General features: G+C 36.6%; 1 protein-coding gene across 2 annotated transcripts; it reads right to left on the reverse strand.

Moving 5' to 3' along the window:
* Window positions 1–381: 381 nt before the first annotated feature.
* Window positions 382–26,829, reverse strand: LOC110448828. Of its 2 annotated transcripts, none has more exons than XM_021495281.1 (5): window positions 26,683–26,829; window positions 20,304–20,583; window positions 3,194–3,669; window positions 1,488–1,582; window positions 382–1,214 (listed from the first exon to the last, which is right to left on the reverse strand). In XM_021495281.1, the coding sequence occupies exons 2-5, from the start codon at window positions 20,566–20,568 to the stop codon at window positions 1,022–1,024; spliced, it is 1,029 nt and encodes a 342-aa protein (XP_021350956.1). In that variant the 5' UTR covers window positions 20,569–20,583; window positions 26,683–26,829; the 3' UTR covers window positions 382–1,021. The 2 variants fall into 2 exon arrangements, with proteins under 2 accessions (XP_021350956.1, XP_021350957.1); XM_021495282.1 differs by having other exon boundaries at window positions 26,679–26,829.
* Between the last annotated feature and the right edge of the window lie 236 nt (window positions 26,830–27,065).

Raw genomic sequence — 27,065 nt, forward strand, 5'->3', positions numbered from 1 at the left:
CTCCTGTCCACGTTTTACAGATGATACCAAATCATACCGGAAAGTTAGTAACAAAGATGATACAAGAATTCTACATTCAGATTTACATCAACTCCGAAAAATGGTCAGACGACTGGTTATTACCGTACAATTCCACCAACATAAATGTAAAGTACTCCATTCACATGTAGTACGTCTGGACCATTCCTGGATGACAGAAGTGATCATCTCATAAGCCAGAATGGCGAGAAAACTACACGAGAAAGCATTACCAGTGAAAACGATCTAGATGTAACGGTTGGTTATAGACTAGACTTTAGAACACATACTGTATATATACTTACTTTTATTTAAAAAGCAAATTCGGTCCTGGGCATCATACGAAGATCGTTCAGATACACGTCAATAGATTAATCCATGTTTTACACTGGTACAAGGCATTCGTATGAGTGACTGTATTTGGAACTCGTGGCAACCGCATGGAACCCGTGCAAATGAAAAGAAATATATAACTAATTCCGAATGTTCAGCGGAGAGGCACTGAACATGTACCAGGATTGAAAGAACATTCCTACGGATCGGAGAGCGTCTGAAAGTACTACAACTCCAAACATAAAAGTAACGCAGGTAAGAGGGGACTTAATAACAGTTTTTGAAATAATTGACAATAACAGTTTACGAAGTAGTTAACAATCTATTGGATAAAAGTCATTTCCAAAATACGAGGTAACAATCACATAATGTACAAAAACAATGCAACACGGAGTTAAGGAGAAACTCATTCACATTTAGAGTAGTAGATGAGTGGGACAATCTACCTGTACATGTTGTCAGTGCTCAAGCACTTGGGTGGCAAGAGAACCCACAAACGATATACATACATTGTACCATGTGGCTGACGGGTGTATCACGAAATATGCCTGTTGAGTTGTGTAAAAAATATTACAACGTAAATATAATGCTCAAAACAATAATGACGTCTACAAGCTTTGCAAACTGAACAGTCGATGAATGGGAGGTAACTCGTGGTCTGCGAAAGGTATCAGAACTGTGATTGGTAATGTCTTAGTTTGGCGGGTTTTATTACTAGTCCGTTCTCCTTTACGTACTGGAGAACAACTAGGGGGTCTTTGTTGTGTAACCGACTGTCGAAGTGGTAGTGGGGTCGGGACACGCCCTCCGTCTCTGTTCGTACCATCTTGAAGTGTACATGCTTCTTGGAAATCTCGGGAACGCTATAAACAAGTGACACGTGTCATATTAAGTGGGCCGTGTAACAAGTGGGCCATGTGACAGAGTCCAGATTTAGATGACTAGCCCAGTTTACTTAGTATGGAGAATCAGAATTCATGGATTTAAAATTAATCAGTTACATGTATCATTTAGACCTAAGACAATTTGACAAGTTCATTGGCTACGGATGCCTTACAGTGCATCGGGACTTTTAAAGCAATTACCTTACTGGTTGTAATGTAATATTCACGATGGGTTGATTGAAATATACTTACGCGACAGACACCAACATCGCCCTCTTTTTTTTGCTGTACCACATGATGTAAGTTCCCGCCGGACATGCGCACAGGTCTTTAACCACTTTATGAATCTGCAGTATAAAACAGAGGTTAGTTCCATGAATGCTGACACGTACAACTCTCTCTGTAATACTGTAGGATTCAGTGTGTTCAATACAAGTTGCTGAGAAGATTCGAAAGACGTAAATACTACATGCCACAAGCGAGACGTATATGTACAAGTACGGGAAATCTTTATATTGAAAAACTACTTCATAAGCCACGTAGTAATTAATAAGCAGTCAGACATTTAAAAAACCCATAGTTAAATGTTCTTCTCGCATAGTAATGGTCACGTGTATACTAAGTCACATGTCCTTCTCATTAACCCGTGTGTATCCGGCTCAGCCAGGCACGTGCCTATGGCACATACATGAAGCCCAATGTAACAAACACGCTTACAAAAATAGAGTAAGTTATTTCAGAAAAACCTACTTTCGTTTTTAAACGCGATCAAAACGGTTGGACTATGTTTTGATTCGTTATTTAATATGGAAGTCTTTTTAGGTCTGCATTTGTTAATGCAAGTCCGTCTAGTTTTACTTCTGAAGATCGAACTATCCCGCTGTCCCCGACCTCGTAATTTACAATGCGGAAATGAAAGTGCGCAAGTCTAAAACAAATCACTGTAATGGAGCGTGCGCATAGTTGATTTTGAAAATGAAAACACACACAAACAAATTATATCATACATGTAACACATTGATTCATTAAAGCTAAATGTGACACCTGACACCTCCTAAACTCGATGTAATCAACAGCAATTATCGTATTGTTCCTCAATCTCTCGATCGACTTTCAAACCGATACTGGCTCCTGTAAAAACATGAACCCGTAAAGCTGTCCTAGGTTGTGATTTTAACTGTGGAACTCTTTTATGCATGACCACGCTTTGTGACCAAATTTCCGGTTTGCAGTCATTAAACGGCTGGGTCCGGAGAAATACTTAGAGATAAACGGGGTTTTCGAGTTAAAAGAGTTCGAGATAACGAGGTTCGACTGTATATCTCAAAATGCAACGCTAATTCTAGCATAGCCAAATGTCTATCTCACAAAGCTCCATGTCTATCTCACATAGCGCCATGTCTATATCACATAGCCCCATGTCTATCTCACATAGCCCCATGTCTATCTCAAATAGCCCCATGTCTATATCATACAGCCCCATGTTTATCTTACCTACAAATGCACCCCATGTCTATCTCACATACAAATATAGCCCCATGTCTATCTCACATAGCCCCATGTCTATCTAAAATAGTCCCATGTCTATCTCACATAGCCCCATGTCTATCTCACATAGCCCCATGTTTATCTCAAATAGATACGTGTCTATCTCACATAGCCCCATGTCTATCTCACATAACCCCATGTCTATCTCAAATAGACACGTGTCTATCTCACATAGCCACATGCCTATCTCACATAGCCCTTACATATCTCACATAGTTCCATGTCTATCTCACACAGTCCCATGTCTATCTCACAGAGCCCCATGTTTATCTCGCATACAAATATAGCCCCATGTCTATCTCACATACATCTGTAGTCCCATGTTTATCTCACAAAGTCCCATGTATATCTCACATAGACGCGTGTTTAGCTGAAATACCCAAATAATGCAACTGAATGTTGTTACTCACCGTTGTATCATTGATATGAGCATGCCATGCAGCATCTTTTGTCAAGGCCGATAACTCATCCGGACATGATGACGGAACTTGTTTTGAGCACTGCAGAGTTGTCGGTTCGACAAGGCGTACATTCATCCCACTTTCCTTCATTGTGTCATATTCATGTTCGTGCTCTATCGGCTCCCTCCTGATCTCTTCGTAGTGTTTTACATTGACTTTGCGCCCCTCACCATCGGCTGACGTAGCAGTGTCATCATAATCTGTATCTTTTGCCTGAGAGTTTGCCGCCCCGTCACTCACATCCAATGGAGCTCCGTCGATCGAAATCGAATTTCCGGTGGTGTTTCTGGAGGGAATACACACCTGCGGTGTTTCCGAATTCCCCACTGCTCTCTGAGCGACTGTGCTTACGTGATCACTGATTTGTGCTGGCTCAACAATATTGCTGGCAGTCTGTGGTACGTTGTATGTCGCAGGCGTCGCATCTATGAAAAAAAGTAATCACTAAAGTTTCGTTATACACAGTGAAGTGCTCCGAGTATCACACGTCATTTCTCAAGAAAATTCTTAGTCGACTTACTTTTATTCCATATATTTTTATTCCATTTCACTGAAATTCAGCACACAGCTAGATAATACCCTGTACAGCTACGGAAAGTATATGGCTTAATATGTGTCTGGCACTGATATAGGTAATATTTTTATAATAATAATAATGTATTCGAATTATTTTTAAATTTTTCTAACCATGATGAGTAAAAAGCTATGGCGGGTTACTACGTGTATGCCTATTTCCCCAAAGCTGAGATCCGCTTGTGCGCGCGTGCCACCGTGTACTGTCATTTCGCGTCCTCATGTATTTATATGCAGGTTGCTTTATCGGAATCCTATGTCTTAAAATAGATTATTGTCAACAGCCGAATTCAAGGCCGTGGCTTTTGATACATGCGTTTCACGATAACGACTCGACAAAACTCGCTTATTTCGCGTTATTTCTATGAATTAAAAAAAAAAATGCTGTATGTACCACAAGATCGTACAATCATAACTAACAAGTTTTTAAAGGATTTAATTTTCATTACTACTGCCTGCGTCATGGCGTTATCTGGTTTCTTACAAAACACTTATCTTGATTTTGTTTTTCCTGCACCTTTAAATGGCAAAATGATACATATACCTTTTGAAAAGCATGTCTAGCATGGGTATTGCGATCCTTACTTTATTATATTTCAAATAAATGAGACTTTCCTCAACGATGAATTTTCCTGGGGTTTTTCGGTAATATATTTGCGATAATAACAGTTCATTATGTTTTTGCTTGGCCTTTTTTGTTTTATTCTGACGCAACCATCCCACATTTTTTTGTAATTCAGCATGTTTTAACTACAAAGCGTAGCTGTGCCGCACACGTGTACAGTGATTTGTCGACATGATTCCATAGAAGATAAATCAATAGGTATGTTATAGAAATAGAAAGCAAATGTTCCATTGATTTGGAAATATCTTGTTACTTAATTAAGGAAAAAGATCACATGCCTACATATAAAACTTGCACTTTTCACTTCGTCTGGTCACAAGTTAACTGCGTTGCACGTTCGGCTATATCGGACATAAATAAAGATGGGAATACAAACTGTTTAAACCCAAGAAACACCTGTCGCAGTTGAAGGGACTCGCTCACCCATGTTTTTCATTATTTTGAGCACTTTCCCAAAAGATCACTTTTCCAGAATACGATTTGTTTTTGCCTATAACATCAGGAAATCAAAACTTTTATTCAAAAGTTGGTCCTCGGATGGGAAAGTCCTGAAAGTATTGTTTTAAGTCTAGGAAACCCCATCACTTTCATATCTATAGTGAATATGGCTATATTTGTAGTATCATATTAACAATACCTAATATATCAGCAGTTCAAAAATTCATATTCAATTGGTTTTAGCTATTCTATGCATTTTTGTGACTAGAAAGTATTTACTCATTAATACTTTTCCCGTTTTCATTATGCCGACTCACGGAAATATGGGCAACTTTCTGCATAGCTCTTTGCAGATTATTTTTAAGGTGAATTATAATGAACCATTGTGTCCAACAGGGATATATCACAGTTGCTTTTATGTGGAGAGGAGATGAAGAGCGAGTCTATCAGAACCAGAGATGAGTATAGAAATGTTTCCATCAGAAACGGTAGCTGATTCCGCTATAAGATATATGCTTTTATCATAATTGGTTGTCAAGGAATCCATGACAAGTAAATAACAAACAAAGCCTTGGTTATGGCATTAATGCAACCTAATTTTAGCCTTACTTCTATAATAAGCCTGGATAATGGCATCAATGCCACCTAAGTTTAGCCTTACGTATGTAATAAGCCTTGGTAATGGCATCAGTGTCACTTAATGTTGGCCTTTCCAATAAAATAAGCCTTGGTAATGACATCAATGTCACTTAATTTTGGCCTTTCCTATGTACATGCAAGAAGCCTTGGTAATGACATCATTGTCACTTAATGTTGGCCTTCCCTATGTACATGTAATAAGCCTTGGTAATGACATCAATGTCACTTAATGTTGGTCTTCTCTCTGTAATAAGCCTTGGTAATGACATCAGTGTCACTTAATGTTGGCCTTTCCTATGTAATAAGCCTTGGTAATGACATCAATGTCACTTAATGTTGGCCTTTCCTATGTAATAAGCCTTGGTAATGACATCAATGTCACTTAATGTTGGCCTTTCCTATGTAATAAGCCTTGGTAATGACATCAATGTCACTTAATGTTGGCCTTTCCTATGTAATAAGCCTTGGTAATGACATCAATGTCACTTAATGTTGGCCTTTCCTATGTAATAAGCCTTGGTAATGACATCAATGTCACTTAATGTTGGCCTTTCCTATGTAATAAGCCTTGGTAATGACATCAATGTCACTTAATGTTGGCCTTTCCTATGTAATAAGCCTTGGTAATGACATCAATGTCACTTAATGTTGGCCTTTCCTATGTAATAAGCCTTGGTAATGACATCAATGTCACTTAATGTTGGCCTTTCCTATGTAATAAGCCTTGGTAATGACATCAATGTCACTTAATGTTGGCCTTTCCTATGTAATAAGCCTTGGTAATGACATCAATGTCACTTAATGTTGGCCTTTCCTATGTAATAAGCCTTGGTAATGACATCAATGTCACTTAATGTTGGCCTTTCCTATGTAATAAGCCTTGGTAATGACATCAATGTCACTTAATGTTGGCCTTTCCTATGTAATAAGCCTTGGTAATGACATCAATGTCACTTAATGTTGGCCTTTCCTATGTAATAAGCCTTGGTAATGACATCAATGTCACTTAATGTTGGCCTTTCCTATGTAATAAGCCTTGGTAATGACATCAATGTCACTTAATGTTGGCCTTTCCTATGTAATAAGCCTTGGTAATGACATCAATGTCACTTAATGTTGGCCTTTCCTATGTAATAAGCCTTGGTAATGACATCAATGTCACTTAATGTTGGCCTTTCCTATGTAATAAGCCTTGGTAATGACATCAATGTCACTTAATGTTGGCCTTTCCTATGTAATAAGCCTTGGTAATGACATCAATGTCACTTAATGTTGGCCTTTCCTATGTAATAAGCCTTGGTAATGACATCAATGTCACTTAATGTTGGCCTTTCCTATGTAATAAGCCTTGGTAATGACATCAATGTCACTTAATGTTGGCCTTTCCTATGTAATAAGCCTTGGTAATGACATCAATGTCACTTAATGTTGGCCTTTCCTATGTAATAAGCCTTGGTAATGACATCAATGTCACTTAATGTTGGCCTTTCCTATGTAATAAGCCTTGGTAATGACATCAATGTCACTTAATGTTGGCCTTTCCTATGTAATAAGCCTTGGTAATGACATCAATGTCACTTAATGTTGGCCTTTCCTATGTAATAAGCCTTGGTAATGACATCAATGTCACTTAATGTTGGCCTTTCCTATGTAATAAGCCTTGGTAATGACATCAATGTCACTTAATGTTGGCCTTTCCTATGTAATAAGCCTTGGTAATGACATCAATGTCACTTAATGTTGGCCTTTCCTATGTAATAAGCCTTGGTAATGACATCAATGTCACTTAATGTTGGCCTTTCCTATGTAATAAGCCTTGGTAATGACATCAATGTCACTTAATGTTGGCCTTTCCTATGTAATAAGCCTTGGTAATGACATCAATGTCACTTAATGTTGGCCTTTCCTATGTAATAAGCCTTGGTAATGACATCAATGTCACTTAATGTTGGCCTTTCCCATGTAATAAGCCTCAGTGATGACATCAATGTCACTTCATGTTGGCCTTCCCTCTGTAATAGGCCTTGGTAATGACATCAATGTCACTTAACGTTGGCCTTTCCTATGTAATAGGCCTTGGTAATGACATCAATGTCACTTAATGTTTACCTTTCCCATGTAATAAGCCTTGGTGATGACATCAATGTCACTTCATGTTGGCCTTTCCCATGTAATAAGCCTTGGTGATGACATCAATGCCACTTAATGCTGGCCTTTCCTATGTAATAACCCTTGGTAATGACATCAATGTCACTTAATGTTGGCCTTTCCTATGTAATAAGTCTTGGTAATGACATCAATGTCACTTAATGTTGGACTTTCCCATGTAATAAGCCTTGGTGATGACATCAATGCCACCTAATTTTAGCACTACGCCTGAAATAAGCATTATCAATGGCTTCAATGCTGACAAATTTTAGCTTTCCCTCTGTAATTGGCCTTGGTAATGGCATCAATGTCACTTAATGTTGGCCTTTCCTATGTAATAAGCTTTGGTAATGACATCAATGTCATTTAATGTTGGCCTTCCCTATGTACATGTAATAAGCCTTGGTAATGACATCAATGGCACTTCATGTTGGCCTTTCCTATGTAATAAGCCTTGGTAATGACATCAATGTCACTTAATGTGGCCTTTCCTTTGTAATTAGCCTTGGTAATGACATCAATGTCACTTAATGTGGCCTTTCCTTTGTAATTAGCCTTGGTAATGACATCAATGTCACTTAATGTTGGCCTTTCCCATGTAATAAGTCTTGGTAATGGCATCAGAGTCACCTAATGTTGGCCTTCCCTATGTAATAGGCCTTGGTAATGACATCAATGTCACTTAATGTTGGCCTTTCCGATGTAATAAGCCTTGGTAATGACATCAATGTCACTTAATGTTTACCGTCCTATGGTAATGACATCAATGTCACTTAATGTTGGCCTTCCCTCTGTAATAGGCCTTGGTAATGACATCAATGTCACTTAATGTTTACCGTCCTATGTAATAAGCCTTGGTAATGACATCAATGTCACTTAATGTTGGCCTTCCCTATGTAATAAGCTTTGGTAATGACACCAATGTCACTTAATGTTGACCTTTCCTATGTACATGTAATAAGCCTTGGTAATGACATCAATGTCACTTCATGATGGCCTTTCCTATGTAATAAGCCTTGGTAATGACATTAATGTCACTTAATGTTGGCCTTTCCTATGTAATAAGCCTCAGTGATGACATCAATGTCACTTCATGTTGGCCTTTCCTATGTAATAAGCCTTGGCAATGACATCAATGTCACTTAATGTTGGCCTTTCCGATGTAATAAGGCCTTTCCTATGTAATAAGCCTTGGTAATGGCATCAATGTCACTTAATGTTGGCCTTCCCTCTGTAATAGGCCTTGGTAATGACATCAATGTCACTTAATGTTTACCTTTCCCATGTAATAAGCCTTGGTGATGACATCAATGCCTCTTAATGTTGGCCTTTCCTATGTAATAAGCCTCAGTGATGACATCAATGTCACTTCATGTTGGCCTTTCCATGTAATAAGCCTTGGTGATGACATCAATGCCTCTTAATGTTGGCCTTTCCTATGTAATAAGCCTCAGTGATGACATCAATGTCACTTCATGTTGGCCTTTCCATGTAATAAGCCTTGGTGATGACATCAATGCCACTTAATGTTGGCCTTTCCTATGTAATAAGCCTTGGTAATGACATCAATGTCACTTAATGTTGGCCTTTCCTATGTAATAAGCCTTGGTAATGACATTAATGTCACTTAATGTTGGCCTTTCCTATGTAAAAAGCCTTGGTAATGACATCAATGTCACTTAATGTTGGCCTTTCCCATGTAATAAGCCTTGGTGATGACATCAATGCCACCTAATTTTAGCATTACGTCTGAAATAAGCATTATTAATGGCTTCAATGCTGACAAATTTTAGCTTTCCCTCTGTAATAGGCCTTGGTAATGGCATCAATGTCACTTAATGTTGGCCTTCCCTCTGTAATAGGCCTTGGTAATGGCATCGGTGTCACTTTATTTTAGCCTTAGCTCTGTAATAGGCCTTGGTAATGGCATAAATGTCACTTAATTTTAGCCTTCCCTCTGTAATAGGCCTTGGTGATAGCATCATACATCAATGCCACCATATTTAGCCTTCCTTTGTAACCAGCCATGGTAATGGCATCAATGCTACAAAATTGTGGTCTTACCTCTGTCACTGGAACTGTAAACCAAAGGCTACCTAATACCACTCGCTCTACTATATAAACCAGAACTGTAAGCTAAAGGCTGCTTATGGCAAAGCATTGCAAAGCAATCCATAGTCTCCAACCAGTAATAATTCATGTATTGACTGAGCTGTACACTTATTTAAGTATATAGGTCACTGACATACTTCCTCTTCTCCCTCCAAATGCCAAAACATACTTGCAAAGCAAATCTCCTTAGCCAAGATGAACGAGTTTTGTTTAAATCGTCCTAGTAGTAAAGGGAGAGAGGACAAAGATTTTTAATGTAATAAACCCCCACTACCTTGATGCACGACATATGGGGATAATTACCATATCTGTAAACTTTCATTAAAATCCAGTAGTTTAGGGGGCAGACCAACTTTTTATCAACAAAGGGTCACGACTCCTTTTAGAAGGATCGGAATGAAAAAGTCTTACTAGGATGCACAACGTCAGGGGACAGGAACATGTACCGTATCTGTAAGTTTTCTTAGAAATTGGCCCAGTAGATTAGATGTTAGAAGAAAGATGTTTCAAAAAACGTGCCAAAACTCAATAAAAGAAGGGTTTGGAAAAAAAATCGTGGATCGCAATATCAGGGGTTAGTAATTATATCTGAAAACTTCCATTGAAATTGGCCGCACAGTCTTGGAGGAGTTGTCTGGACAAGTATTTTTCAACAAAGGGCCATTACTCCATAGAATACGGTCAGATTGAAAAAATAATACCAGGATGCACAATATCAGGTGGTAGTTATCATATCTGGAAAGTTTCGTTGAAATTGATCCATATCTTGAGAAGTTGCTGTCCGGACAGAAAGTTTCAGGATTTTCAACATAGGGTCATAACTTCGTTAAAATGTGTCAGAATGAAAACTAAATACCTGGATGCACAACATTAGATTGTAATTATCATATTTTGAAAGTTTCAATAGGGCCATAAATTCGTTAAAAAGGGTCAGAATGAAAAACATAATACCTGGATGCACAACATCAGGTGGTAGTTATCATATTTTGAAAGTTTCGATGAATCTAGAGAAGTTGTCGGGACAAGGAGTTTTCAATAATGGGCCATAACTTCGTGAAAAGGGTCACAATTAAATAATAATACCGGGATGCACCATTTCAGGTGGTAGTTATCATATCTGGAAAGTTTCGTTAAAATTGGTCAATTACTTTAGAAGGAGTTGTCCGGACAAACGTTTTCTACGGACGAACCGTCTGACGGACTAGCTGATTCGAGTATACCCCCTCCCCTCTTCTTTGCGGGGGTAAAATAAGCAAAGACCAATTTAAAATTACGTTAGGTGAGAGCTTTGTCACATTATCTAGCTCAATTGAAGTCGGAAACGGCAGCAACTCATATAAAACAACACTATGGAAATAAGGATACAGCTTGCTTAACAATTGTTATGTACACAAATTAAAAGTAGCAACGTGGTAAAATGATGAAGCGGTCGATCAGGTGCACAGCAATACATATGCAAGACCACACACTTGTGTATTTCTAACGAATCAGAAAGCACTCATTTATTGCGCGAACGATTATACACGTCCCCGCACTTAATAAGTGTTTTCTGATTCGTTAGAAAACCACAACAAGTGTGTGGTCTTGCTTTTATCACATACCTTCCGTATTTGGTAGAGATCGATACAAAGATTTTATAAACTTTGATATTTTTTGCAAATCCCGGGAACTTTTTAGTTCGCCATGACAAGGGGATTCCGATAAAAAGTAGTTCCGGTTAGTAGGTAAATACAACATTCCGTATTGCACATGTGCAATACAGAACGTTGTATTTCATGGTCTAAAAATTGCTTGTATTACTATAACAAGATTCAAAAGGTACGTGATAAAATGTCATATTACGTTTCGTAAAAATGTATCATAACTCATGGAAACCGACAAACATAAAATAATAGTTTGTAGCCGAAAGAAATACAAATACCTGTCAACTTCATACGTCTTAATGAGCAAACAGTCGCTTTTATCTGTCTAGGTGACCACGTAGTCGCCTTTGTTCTGTCTAAGTGATCATCAGTGAACTTTATCTGTCTAAGCGATCATCAGTGACCTTAATCCGTCTTAATGATCATCAGTGACATTTATCCGTCTAAGTGATCATCAGTGAACTCTATCCGTCTAAATGATCATCAGTGACCTTTATCTGTCTAAGTGATCATCAGTGACCTTTATCTGTCTTTGTGATCATCAGTGACCTTTATCCGTCTAAGTGATCATCAGTGAATTTTATACATCTTAGTGATCATCAGTAACCACAGAGTCACCTTTATCTGTCTTAATGATCCTCAGTGACCTTTATCCGTCTAAGTGATCATCAGTGACCTATATCCGTCTAAGTGATCATCAGTGACCTTTTTCTGTCTTAGTTATCATCAGTGACCATTATCTGTCTTTGTGATCATCAGTGACCTTTATCCGTCTTAGTGATCATCAGTGACCATTATCTGTCTAAGTTATCATCAGTGACCATTATCTGTCTTTGTGATCATCAGTGACCTTTATCCGTCTTAGTGATCATCAGTGACCATTATCTGTCTTAGTGATCATCAGTGACCATTATCCGTCTTAGTGATCATCAGTGACCATTATCCGTCTTAGTGATTATCAGTGACCATTATCCGTCTTAGTGATCATCAGTGACCATTATCCGTCTTAGTGGTTATCAGTGAACTCTATCTGTCTTAGTGACCACAAAGTCACCTTTACATGTATCTGTCCTATTTACCTTCCAGATATCTCTCTCTGCCCTAGTCACCATATCAACCTAAATCTTGTTCAGTGGTCATCAGCGACCTTTATCTGTTTTAGCAACAACCAAGAAACCTTTATCTATACAAGTGACCACAATGTCACCTTTATCCGTCTTATTAATCTTCAGTGACCTTTTTCTGTCTGAGTGATCATTAGTGACCTTTATCAGTCTTAGTGATCATCAGTGACCTTTATCTGTCTAAATGATCATCAGTGATCTTTATCTGTCTAAGTAATAATCAGTCATCTTTATCTGTCTAAGTGATCATCAGTAAACTTTATCTAACTGAGTGATAATCAGTGACCTTTATCTGTCTTAGTGATCATCAATGACCTTTATCTGCCTAAGTGATCATCAGTGATCTTTATCTGTCTAAGTAATCATCAGTGACCTCTATCAGTCTTAGTGACCACACAGTCAATTTTATCTGTCTTAGTGATCATTAGTGACCTCTATCAGTCTTAGTGACCACACAGTCAACTTTATCTGTCTTAGTGATCATTAGTGACCTTTATCCGTCTAAGTGATCATCAGTGAAATGTATTCATCTTAGTGATCATCAGTGACCTTTTTCTGTCTAAGTGATCATAAGTGACATTTATCCGTGTGATCATCAGTGACCTTTATCCGTCTTATTGATGATCAGTAACCTTTATCCGTCTCAGTGATCATCAGTGACCTTTATCTGTCTGAGTGACCACACAGTGACCTTTATCTGTCTTAGTGATCATCAGTGACCTTTTTCCGTCTCAGTGATCATCATCAGTGACCTTTATCTGTCTGAGTGACCACAAAGTTACCTTTATCTGTCTTAGTGATCATCATTGACCTATATCCGTCTTGGTGATCATCAGTGACCTTTATCCGTCTAAGTGATCATTAGTGACTTTTATCTGTCTTAGTGATCATCAGTGACCTTTATCCGTCTTAGCGATCATCAGTTACCTTTATCCGTCTTAGTAACCACACAGTCACCTTTATCAGTCCTCATCAGTAACAATTTTTCCGTCTAACTTATCATCAGTGACCTTTATCTGTCTAAGTGATAATCAGTGACATTTATCCGTCTTAGTGATCATCAGAAACTTTTATCTGTATTAGTGACCACACAGTCACCTTTATCTGTCTTAGTGATCATCAGTGACCTTTATCCGTCTTGGTGATCATCAGTGCCCTTTGTCCGTCCTAGTGATTATCAATGACCTTTTTCCGTCTTAGTGATCAGCAGTGACCTGTATCCGTCTCAGTGATCATCAGTGACCTTTATCTGTCTGAGTGACCACAAAGTTACCTTTATCTGTCTTAGTGATCATCAGTGACCTATATCCGTCTTAGTGATCATCAGTGACCTTTTTCCGTCTAAGTGATCATCAGTGAATTTTATCTTATCCATACTAGTGATCATCAGTGACCTTTATATGTCTTATTGATCATCAGTGACCTTTATCTGTCTTAGTGATCAGCAGTGACCTGTATCCGTCTCAATGATCATCAGTGACCTTTATCTGTCTGAGTGACCACAAAGTTACCTTTATCTGTCTTAGTGATCATCAGTGACCTTTTTCCGTCTAAGTGATCATCAGTGAATTTTATCTTATCCATACTAGTGATCATCAGTGACCTTTATTTGTCTTATTGATCATCAGTGACCTTTATCTGTCTTAGTGATCAGCAGTGACCTGTATCCGTCTCAATGATCATCAGTGACCTTTATCTGTCTGAGTGACCACAAAGTTACCTTTATCTGTCTTAGTGATCATCAGTGACCTTTTTCCGTCTAAGTGATCATCAGTGAATTTTATCTTATCCATACTAGTGATCATCAGTGACCTTTATTTGTCTAAGTGATCATCAGTGACCTTTATCTGTCTTAGTAATCATCAGTCACCTTTATCCGTCTTCATCAGTGACCTTTTTCCGTCTTGGTGATCATCAGTGACCTTTATCTGTCTTAGTGACCACACAGTCACCTTGATCTGTCTTAGTGATCATCAGTTACTTTTATCCGTCTCAGTGATCATCAGTTACCTTTATCTGTCTGAGTGATCATCAGTAAACTGTGTCTGTCTTAGTGATCATCAGTGACCTTTATCCGTCTTAGAGATCATCAGTGACCTTTATCTGTCTTAGTGACCACACAGTCACCTTGATCTGTGTTAGTGATCATCAGTGACCTATATCCGTCTTGGTGATCATCAGTACCCTTTGTCCGTCCTAGTGATCATCAATGACCTTTATCAGTCTCAGTGATCATCAGTGACGTTTATCTGTCTTAGTGACCACACAATTACCTTTATCTGTCTTAGTGATCATCAGTGACCTTTATCCGTCTTAGTGATCATCAGTGACATTTATCCGTCTAAGTGATCATTAGTGACTTTTATCAGTCTTAGTGACCACACAATTACCTTTATCTGTCCTAGTGATCATCAATGACCTTTATCAGTCTCAGTGATCATCAGTGACGTTTATCTGTCTTAGTGACCACACAATTACCTTTATCCGTCTAAGTGATCATCAGTGACCTTTATCCGTCTTAGTGATCATCAGTGACCTTTATCTGTCTAAGTGATCATCAGTGACCTTTATCAGGCTAAGTGATCATCAGTGACCTTTATCTGTCTTAGTGATCATCAGTGACCTTTATTTGTCTTAGTGATCATCAGTGACCTTTATCTGTCTAAGTGATCATCAGTGACCTTTATCAGGCTAAGTGATCATCAGTGACCTTTATCTGTCTTAGTGATCATCAGTGACCTTTATTTGTCTTAGTGATCATCAGTGACCTTTATCTGTCTAAGTGATCATCAGTGACCTTTATCAGGCTAAGTGATCATCAGTGACCTTTATCTGTCTTAGTGATCATCAGTGACCTTTATTTGTCTTAGTGATCATCAGTGACCTTTATCTGTCTAAGTGATCATCAGTGACCTTTATCAGGCTAAGTGATCATCAGTGACCTTTATCTGTCTTAGTGATCATCAGTGACCTTTATTTGTCTTAGTGATCATCAGTGACCTTTATCTGTCTAAGTGATCATCAGTGACCTTTATCAGGCTAAGTGATCATCAGTGACCTTTATCTGTCTTAGTGATCATCAGTGACCTTTATTTGTCTTAGTGACCACACAGTGACCTTTATTTGTCTTAGTGATCATCAGTGACCTATATCCGTCTAAGTGATCATCAGTGACCTTTTTCTGTCTTAGTTATCATCAGTGACCATTATCTGTCTTTGTGATCATCAGTGACCTTTATCCGTCTTAGTGATCATCAGTGACCATTATCTGTCTAAGTTATCATCAGTGACCATTATCTGTCTTTGTGATCATCAGTGACCTTTATCCGTCTTAGTGATCATCAGTGACCATTATCTGTCTTTGTGATCATCAGTGACCTTTATCCGTCTTAGTGATCATCAGTGACCATTATCCGTCTTAGTGATTATCAGTGACCATTATCCGTCTTAGTGATCATCAGTGACCATTATCCGTCTTAGTGGTTATCAGTGAACTCTATCTGTCTTAGTGACCACAAAGTCACCTTTACATGTATCTGTCCTATTTACCTTCCAGATATCTCTCTCTGCCCTAGTCACCATATCAACCTAAATCTTGTTCAGTGGTCATCAGCGACCTTTATCTGTTTTAGCAACAACCAAGAAACCTTTATCTATACAAGTGACCACAATGTCACCTTTATCCGTCTTAGTAATCTTCAGTGACCTTTTCTGTCTGAGTGATCATTAGTGACCTTTATCAGTCTTAGTGATCATCAGTGACCTTTATCTGTCTAAATGATCATCAGTGATCTTTATCTGTCTAAGTAATAATCAGTCACCTTTATCTGTCTAAGTGATCATCAGTAAACTTTATCTAACTGAGTGATAATCAGTGACCTTTATCCGTCTTAGTGATCATAAATGACCTTTATCTGCCTAAGTGATCCTGTCTTAGTGATCATCATTGGCCTATATCCGTCTTGGTGATCATCAGTAACCTTTATCTGTCTAAATGATCATCAGTTATCTTTATCTGTCTAAGTAATAATCAGTCACCTTTATCTGTGTAAGTGATCATCAGTAAACTTTATCTAACTGAGTGATAATCAGTGACCTTTATCCGTCTTATTGATGATCAGTAACCTTTATTCGTCTCAGTGATCATCAGTGACCTTTATTTGTCTAAGTGATCATCAGTAAACTTTATCTAACTGAGAGATAATCAGTGACCTTTATCTGTCTAAATGATCATCAGTGACCTTTATATGTCTGAGTGACCACACAGTGACCTTTATCTGTCTGAGTGACCACAAAGTTACCTTTTTCTGTCTTAGTGATCATCAGTGACATTTATCCGTCTAAGTGATCATCAGTGACCTTATCTGTCTGAGTGACCACACAGTGACCTTTATCTGTCTAGTGATCATCAGTGACCTATATCCGTCTTAGTGATCATCAGTGACATTTATCCGTCTAAGTGATCATCAGTGAATTTTATCTTATCCATACTAGTGATCATCAGTGACCTTTATCTGTCTTAGTGATCATCATTGACCTATATCCGTCTTGGTGATCATCAGTAACCTTTATCCGTCTAAGTGATCATTAGTGACTTTTATCCGTCTTAGCGATCATCAGTTACCTTTATCCGTCTTAGTAACCACACAGTCACCTTTATCAGTCCTCATCAGTAACAATTTTTCCGTCTAACTTATGATCAGTGACCTTTATATGTCTAAGTGATCACCAGTGACCTTTATCTGTCTGAGTGACCACAAAGTTACCTTCATCTGTCTTAGTGATCATCAGTGACCTGTATCTGTCTTAGTGACCACACAGTCACCTTGATCTGTGTTAGTGATCATCAGTGACCTATATCCGTCTTGGTGATCATCAGTAACCTTTATCCGTTTATCAGTCTCAGTGATCATCAGTGACGTTTATCTGTCTTAGGGGCCACACAATTACCTTTATCTGTCTTAGTGATCATCATTGGCCTATATCCGTCTTGGTGATCATCAGTACCCTTTGTCCGTCCTAGTGATCATCAATGACCTTTATTCAGTGATCTTTATCTGTCTAAGTAATCATCAGTGACCTCTATCAGTCTTAGTGACCACACAGTCAATTTTATCTGTCTTAGTGATCATTAGTGACCTCTATCAGCCTTAGTGACCACACAGTCAACTTTATCTGTCTTAGTGATCATTAGTGACCTCTATCAGCCTTAGTGACCACACAGTCAACTTTATCTGTCTTAGTGATCATTAGTGACCTCTATCAGTCTTAGTGACCACACAGTCAATTTTATCTGTCTTAGTGATCATTAGTGACCTTTATCCGTCTAAGTGATCATCAGTGACCTTTATCAGGCTAAGTGATCATCAGTGGCCTTTATCTGTCTTAGTGATCATCAGGGACCTTTATTTGTCTTAGTGATCATCAGTGACCTTTTTCCGTCTCAGTGATCATCATCAGTGACCTTTATCTGTCTGAGTGCCCACAAAGTTACCTTTATCTGTCTTAGTGATCATCATTGACCTATATCCGTCTTGGTGATCATCAGTAACCTTTATCCGTCTAAGTTATCATTAGTGACTTTTATCCGTCTTAGCGATCATCAGTTACCTTTATCCGTCTTAGTAACCACACAGTCACCTTTATCAGTCCTCATCAGTAACAATTTTTCCGTCTAACTTATGATCAGTGACCTTTATATGTCTAAGTGATCACCAGTGACCTTTATCTGTCTGAGTGATCATCAGTAAACTGTGTCTGTCTTAGTGATCATCAGTGACCTTTAGCTGTCTAAGTGATCATCAGTGACCTTTTTCTGTCTAAGTGATCATAAGTGACATTTATCCGTGTGATCATCAGTGACCTTTATCCGTCTTATTGATCATCAGTGACCTTTATCTGTCTAAGTGATTATCAGTGACCTTTATCAGGCTAAGTGATCATCAGTGACCTTTATCAGGCTAAGTGATCATCAGTGGCCTTTATCTGTCTAAGTGATCATCAGTGACCTTTATCAGGCTAAGTGATCATCAGTGACCTTTATCCGTCTAAGTGATCATCAGTGACCTTTATCCGTCTTATTGATGATCAGTAACCTTTATTCGTCTCAGTGATCATCAGTGACCTTTATCTGTCTGAGTGACCACAAAGTTACCTTCATCTGTCTTAGTGATCATCAGTGACCTTTATCTGTCTGAGTGACCACAAAGTTACCTTCATCTGTCTTAGTGATCATCAGTGACCTATATCCGTCTTAGTGATCATCAGTGACCTTTATTTGTCTTAGTGATCATCAGTGACCTTTATCCGTCTAAGTAATCATCATTGACCTTTATCTGTCTTAGTGACCAAACATTCACCTTTATCCGTCTTAGTGATCATCAGTGACCTTCTCCCGTCTTATTGATCATCAGTGACCTTTATATGTCTAAGTGATCACCAGTGACCTTTATCTGTCAGAGTGACCACACAGTGTATCTGTCTTAGTGATCATCAGTAACCTTTATATGTCTTATTGATCATCAGTGACCGTTATCTGTCTAAGTGATCATCAGTGACCTTTATCCGTCTTAGTGATCATCTGTGATCTTTACCTGTCTTAGTGATCATCAGTGACCTGTATCTGTCTTAGTGACCACACAGTCACCTTTATCCGTTTGAATGACCACCCATTTACCTGCTTCTGTCCTTTTGACAACCAGGACACCTTTATCTGTCCAAGTGACTACACAGTCACCTGTATCTGTCTTAGTGACCAACTATTTACCTGTATCTGTCTTAGTGACCAACTATTTACCTGTATCTGTCCTAGTGACTACACGGTCACCTGTATCTGTCTTAGTGACCAACTATTTACCTGTATCTGTCTTAGTGACCAACTATTTACCTGTATCTGTCTTAGTGACCAACTATTTACCTGTATCTGTCCTAGTGACCAACTATTTACCTGTATCTGTCCTAGTGACGACCCAGTCACCAATATCCGTCCAAGTTACTTCCCAGATAACTGTATCTGTCATAGTTACAATAGTCACTATTATCTTGTTCAGTGATCATCAGTCACCTTTATCTGCCCTTGTGACTTAGTTTTTACTCTGGGACTTTGATCTAGCCACAATTACAAGCAAGTCACTTTTGTCTCTCTCTATGACCACCGTAGCTTTTATCTGTCCTAGCCATAATAACCACTCACTAATCTTTATCTGTCCTAGTGACCAATAAGTCACGTTTACCTAACTTTTGTTGTAACCCAATTACCTGTATTTTTCTAAGTGATAAAACAGTCACCTGTATTTATCTTATGGATCATAGAGTCACCTTTATCTGTTTCAGTGACCATAAAGTCACTTTTTTCTGTCCTAGTGACCATCAAGTCACCTGTTTTTGTCCTAGTGACCATCCAGCCACATGTATATGTCTTAGTTACCACGCAGTCACTTGTATCTGTCTTTGTGGCCATACTGTCACCTGTATCTGTCTTAGTGACCATACAGTCACCTATATTTGTCGAAGTGACCACACAGTCACCTGTATCTGTCCTAGTGACCATATAGTCACTTCTATCTGTCTAAGTGACCATCGAGTCACCCGTTTCTGTCCTATTGACCATATAGTCACCTTTTTATGTCCTAGTGACCATTCACTCCTCTGTTTCTGTCTAAGTGACCATTATGTCACCTGTATCTGTCTTAGGGTTGACATGGTCACTGTTTTCTATCTTTGTGACAAGGTTTCCTTTTTCAACAGACTAGACTCACCTTTGGGTAATCCTAGTTTCTCCAGAACAAAGGACATGTTTTCCTCCTTCAGCGCATCGATGTAGTGTTCATATCCGTTACCGTCCTTCATCCTTGGCAGACTTTCAATCATCAGGCGATTTGCTTCACATTTATCATTCCTGCACTCAGTCCGAATGTTTGCAACGTTTGTGTGGCCTCGTTGTATCAAAATATCCAGTATCGGAGCTGGTTCCACATTTTGTATAAGAAATTTGAAGTTGCTGATAATCTTCTCTCTAGCCATGGTTATTGTGGATACCTAAACACAACACGTATTAAGTTAGATCAGTCATCGTATAGTTTAATCTAATAATGTGGGTTTTGGCAACATTAAAAACTTGTCCTTTCCATCTTTCTCTATCCTTGATATCCAGGGGTTACGCTCTCTGACGCTCTCTTCGATATCCAGGGGTTTGATTTGTTTGTGTTTTTACGTCCTTTTAATAGCTATGGTCATTTAAGGACGTGCCAGGTTTTGGTGGTGGAGGAAAGCCGGAGTTCCCGGAGAAAAACCACCGACCTACGGACAGTACCTGGCGACTGCCCTACATAGGCCTCGAACCCGCGACCCAGTGGTGGAGGGCTAATGGTAGCAGAATGTCAGACACCTTAATAGCCAGGGGCTACGCTAACTGACGCTCTCTATCCATCCTCGATATCTAGGGGTTACACCTACTGACGCTCTCCTCGATATCCAGGGGTTACGCTCACTGACGCTCTCCTCGATATCCAGGGGCTACGCTCACTGACGCTCTCTACGCATCCTCGATATCTAGGGGTTACGCTCACTGACGCTATCCTCGATATCCAGGGGTTACACTCACTGACGCTCTCTACGCATCCTCGATATCTAGGGGTTACGCTCACTAACGCTCTCTATCCATCCTCGATATCTAGGGGCTACGCTCACTGATGCTTTCTTCCCATCCTTGAGATCTAGGGGTTACGCTCACTGACGCTATCCTCGATATCCAGGGGTTACGCTCACTGACACTCTCTACGCATCCTCGATATCTAGGGGTTACGCTCACTGACTCTCTCTACGCATCCTCGATATCCAGGGGTTAATTACGCTCACTGACGCTCTCTATCCATCCTCGGTATCTAGGAGTTACGCTCACTGACGCTCTCTATCGTTAGTGAGTGTTTCTCGTGTGACGCTATTTTTGTGACTGCTCAACCGATACGTTCCAGAATTCCTGTACCCTTTTCTTATATACTCTTCAAGTCGTCTTTGGAAAACGGAGTCGAAGGTAGCAGAAATTCGTTTTAAACAAACCCTCTGTCTACAACCAGTAAAATTAGACTGTGTTTGCAATTATACATGTACAAAAAAACGTCAGGTCACGAGAAAGTGGTTACGGTGGTCAGTATAGGACGAGGATAGAACATAATTCTGATTATGTTTTGATTACAGTAGGCTAACATCATACCGGCTATTTTATATTATTATTCGAACAAACTATTTGATTGTTTTTAAAATACAAGTTTTTGCAGGGCAAGTTTATATACAAAAATATTTCAAAAAATCCCAGCATTGTATTATAAGGAGAGAGTCCATTTTTTTTAGATTTGGATATTGCTGGTAGCCGGGGTATCATCAGTCCAAAATACTAGTCTTACATATTTTGATAGATATTTGTCCAGTGTGGGGCTAGAAAGTACTACGAATTCTCTGGCACCGTTTGGTGTCGTTAAATTTTCGGGTACTGACAACAACAAAAAAGGATAAAAAAAGGCAGGAAAAGCAATCCCTATGACAATGAATGAACTTTGTATTTATCAAAAGCCACTCATTTAGTCACCAATCGGTGATACACGTTTCGTCCGTACTGTCCCTAGCCGAAACGTATCTCTGGCATACATGTATGAGAGGTGGGGAAAATGTACATGTACATACCGAGCATGTATCTATATATGTAACATGTATCTATATATGTAACATGTATTTGTATATGTAACATGTATCTATATATGTAACATGTATATATATATGTAATATGTATCTATATATGTAACATGTATCTATATATGTAACATTTATCTATATCTGTGACATGTATCTGTATATGTGACATGTATCTGTATATGTAACTTGTATCTTTATATGTGATGTGTATCTATATATGTGACATGTATCTGTATATGTAACTTGTATCTATATATGTAACATGTATCTATATATGTAACATGTATCGTTATTATATGTAACATGTATCTATATATGTAACATATATCTGTAACATGTATCTATATATGTGGTGTGTATCTATATATGTAACATGTATCTATATATGTGACATGTATCTCTATATGTAACATGTATCATATATGTAACATATATCTGTAACATGTATCTATATATGTGGTGTGTATATATATATGTAACATGTATCTATATATGTGACATGTATCTTTATATGTGATGTGTATCTATATATGTGACATGTATCTGTATATGTAACTTGTATCTATATATGTAACATGTATCTATATATGTGACATGTATCTTTATATGTGATGTGTATCTATATATGTAACATGTATCTGTATATGTAACAAGTATATGTATATGTGACATGTATCTATATATGTAACATGTATCTGTATATGTAACAAGTTTCTATATATGTGACATGTATCTATATATGTGACATGTATCTATATATGTAACATGTATCTATATATGTGACATGTATCTTTATATGTGATGTGTATCTATATATGTAACATGTATCTATATATGTTACATGTATAAATATATTTAACATGTATCTATATATGTAACATTTATCTATATATGTAACATGTATCTATGTTATATGTAACATGTATCTGTAACATGTATCTATATATGTGATGTGTATCTATATATGTAACATATATCTGTAACATGTATCTATATATGTGACATGTATCTATATATGTAACATGTATCTATATATGTAACATGTATCTATATATGTAACATGTATCTATATATGTAACATGTATCTATATATGTAACATGTATAAAAATATGTATCTATATATGTTACATGTATAAAAATATGTAACATGTATCTATATATGTAACATTTATCTATATATGTAACATGTATCTATGTTATATGTAACATGTATCTGTAACATGTATCTATATATGTGATGTGTATCTATATATGTAACATATATCTGTAACATGTATCTATATATGTGACATGTATCTATATATGTAACATGTATCTATATATGTAACATGTATCTATATATGTAACATGTATCTATATATGTCACATGTATCTATATATGTAACATGTATCTATATATGTAACATGTATCTATATATGTAACATGTATCTTTATATGTGATGTGTATCTATATATGTAACATGTATCTATATATGTAACATGTATCTATATATGTAACATGTATCTATATATGTAACATGTATCTATATATGTAACATGTATCTATATATGTAACATGTATCTATATATGTAACATGTATCTATATATGTAACATGTATCTATATATGTAACATGTATCTATATATGTAACATGTATCTATATATGTAACATGTATCTATATATGTGACATGTATCTATATATGTAACATGTATCTATATATGTAACATGTATCTATATATGTAACATGTATCTATATATGTAACATGTATCTATATATGTAACATGTATCTATATATGTAACATGTATCTATATATGTAACATGTATCTATATATGTAACATGTATCTATATATGTAACATGTATCTATATATGTAACATGTATCTATATATGTAACATGTATCTATATATGTAACATGTATCTATATATGTAACATGTATCTATATATGTAACATGTATCTATATATGTAACATGTATCTATATATGTAACATGTATCTATATATGTAACATGTATCTATATTATATGTACCATGTATCTATATTATATGTAACATGTATCTTTATAATATGTAACATGTATCTATATATGTATGTGATGTGTATCTATATATGTAACATATATCTGTAACATGTATCTATATATGTGATGTGTATATATATATGTAACATGTATCTGTATATGTAGCATGTATCTATATTATATGTAACATATATCTATATATGTGATGTGTATCTATATATGTAACATGTATCTATATATGTAACATGTATCTATATATGTGACATGTATCTATATATGTGATGTCTATCTATACATGTAACATGTATCTATAGATGTGACATGTATCTATATATGTGACATGTACTATATATGTAACATGTATCCTTATATGTGATGTGTATCTATATATGTAACATGTATCTATATATGTAACATGTATCTATATATGTAACGTGTATCTTTATATGTGATGTGTATCTATATATGTAACATGTATCTATATATGTAACATGTATCTATATATGTAACATGTATCTATATATGTAACATGTATCTATATATGTAACATGTATCTATATATGTAACATGTATCTATATATGTAACATGTATCTATATATGTAACATGTATCTATATATGTAACATGTATCTATATATGTAACATGTATCTATATATGTAACATGTATCTATATATGTAACATGTATCTATATATGTAACATGTATCTATATATGTAACATGTATCTATATATGTAACATGTATCTATATATGTAACATGTATCTATATATGTAACATGTATCTATATATGTAACATGTATCTATATATGTAACATGTATCTATATATGTAACATGTATCTATATATGTAACATGTATCTATATATGTAACATGTATCTATATATGTAACATGTATCTATATATGTAACATGTATCTATATATGTAACATGTATCTATATATGTAACATGTATCTATATATGTAACATGTATCTATATATGTGACATGTATCTATATATGTAACATGTATCTATATATGTAACATGTATCTATATATGTAACATGTATCTATATATGTAACATGTATCTATATATGTAACATGTATCTATATATGTAACATGTATCTATATATGTAACATGTATCTATATATGTAACATGTATCTATATATGTAACATGTATCTATATATGTAACATGTATCTATATATGTAACATGTATCTATATATGTAACATGTATCTATATATGTAACATGTATCTATATATGTAACATGTATCTATATATGTGACATGTATCTATATATGTAACATGTATCTATATATGTAACATGTATCTATATATGTAACATGCATCTATAAATATGTGATGTGTATCTATATATGTAACATGTATCTATATATGTGATGTGTATCTATATATGTTACATGTTTCTATACATGTAAAATAATAAATAATATATAGCGCCCTATCTAGCTCACATAAGCAACTCTAAAGCGTTTTACAGTACAAAGATATACAATTTAATACAATGAATACATTAAGCATATACAATAATCAATACAATGTTGAGGAATTCGCCGGAGCTGCCTTATCAGGCGCTAACTACTAGTCCTATACCACCTGGCAAATATCTCTCTATGTGTGTATGCCTGCATGTATAATGTATTTATATATATGTAACATGTAAATATGACATGTACCTATTTATGTGACAAATACGTAGCATGTATCTCTATATATACGTGACGTGTAGATCTATATAAACATGTATGACATGTATCTATTTTGCATTCTTGTAAGTTAAAAAACTCTTGCAAAATTACTGGAACAAAATGGTTACATTATGTACATCTGTTTGCGTTGTTGAGTGTTCGGGAGGTAGAACATTTGATATTGAAATATTGGATATGAGAGGAGAAAACTTCTTATTTTATACAATAGGTGAATAGATATATCAATCATTAATATATATTTGATTTACGATTCCCCTGAAAGGAAATTTTCAAATCCATCTCCATTTCTTAAACGAAAGAGTTTTATACTCTCAAATGAATTACCCACCTGGTACATGTGTATCTTGTATACACACGTGTAACAAGTGTACATGTTCATCTGCCCAATGCTGAGTGACCATGTTAGGTACCTAATAATATTTAAATCACATTAATATGGACAATTTATTCACCTTAGGTTCGGCCCCTATGTCTATTGACAACCTGGTCAAGGTGTGCCTTTTGACAAATGTACACGATCTACTTTCACTTTGCATAAAAGTTGTACGAGGACTTAAACATTACGTCTTTATTCAGATACGTGTACTTGGAGACATTCACGGTATGACCCGGTAAATAACATGACCGTTCGTGTATTTATCTGCTGTTTCTGACATGTACCCAAACTCAGGAACACATACATCAGGTACAGATTCTGGATACTAGAATTGTACTTTAAAACTTACTTACGGAATGCCTGCATGGGAATCACCTGTTAGTTAAGTTCGTACCAGAAAATTCCAACATGTTAATGGCTTCCTTGTTACGATTGTTTCCTAGTCTACAACCTGGGTACAACTGACATTATTTATAAACATTTACAACCAGGAAGTTGAAGCAAACATTCTAGAATTATCTCCCCTATATTATACACACATTGGTGTGCAGTGTAGCGTCACGTTACCAATATGGTACGCTGTGGGGGTTTCCCAAATGAACCTGAAAACAGGTTACATTATAGATATATTTGGACATAAACTGGTGTGTTAATACGTTTTAGGATTATACGATGAATCTATATAGCTCTATACACTTGTTCAAAACTTGAGTTCGTTCCGTACGAACTTGTTAAT

The sequence above is a fragment of the Mizuhopecten yessoensis genome, unplaced genomic scaffold, assembly GCF_002113885.1.
Source record: "Mizuhopecten yessoensis strain PY_sf001 unplaced genomic scaffold, ASM211388v2 scaffold4359, whole genome shotgun sequence".
Classification (NCBI taxonomy): domain Eukaryota; kingdom Metazoa; phylum Mollusca; class Bivalvia; order Pectinida; family Pectinidae; genus Mizuhopecten; species Mizuhopecten yessoensis.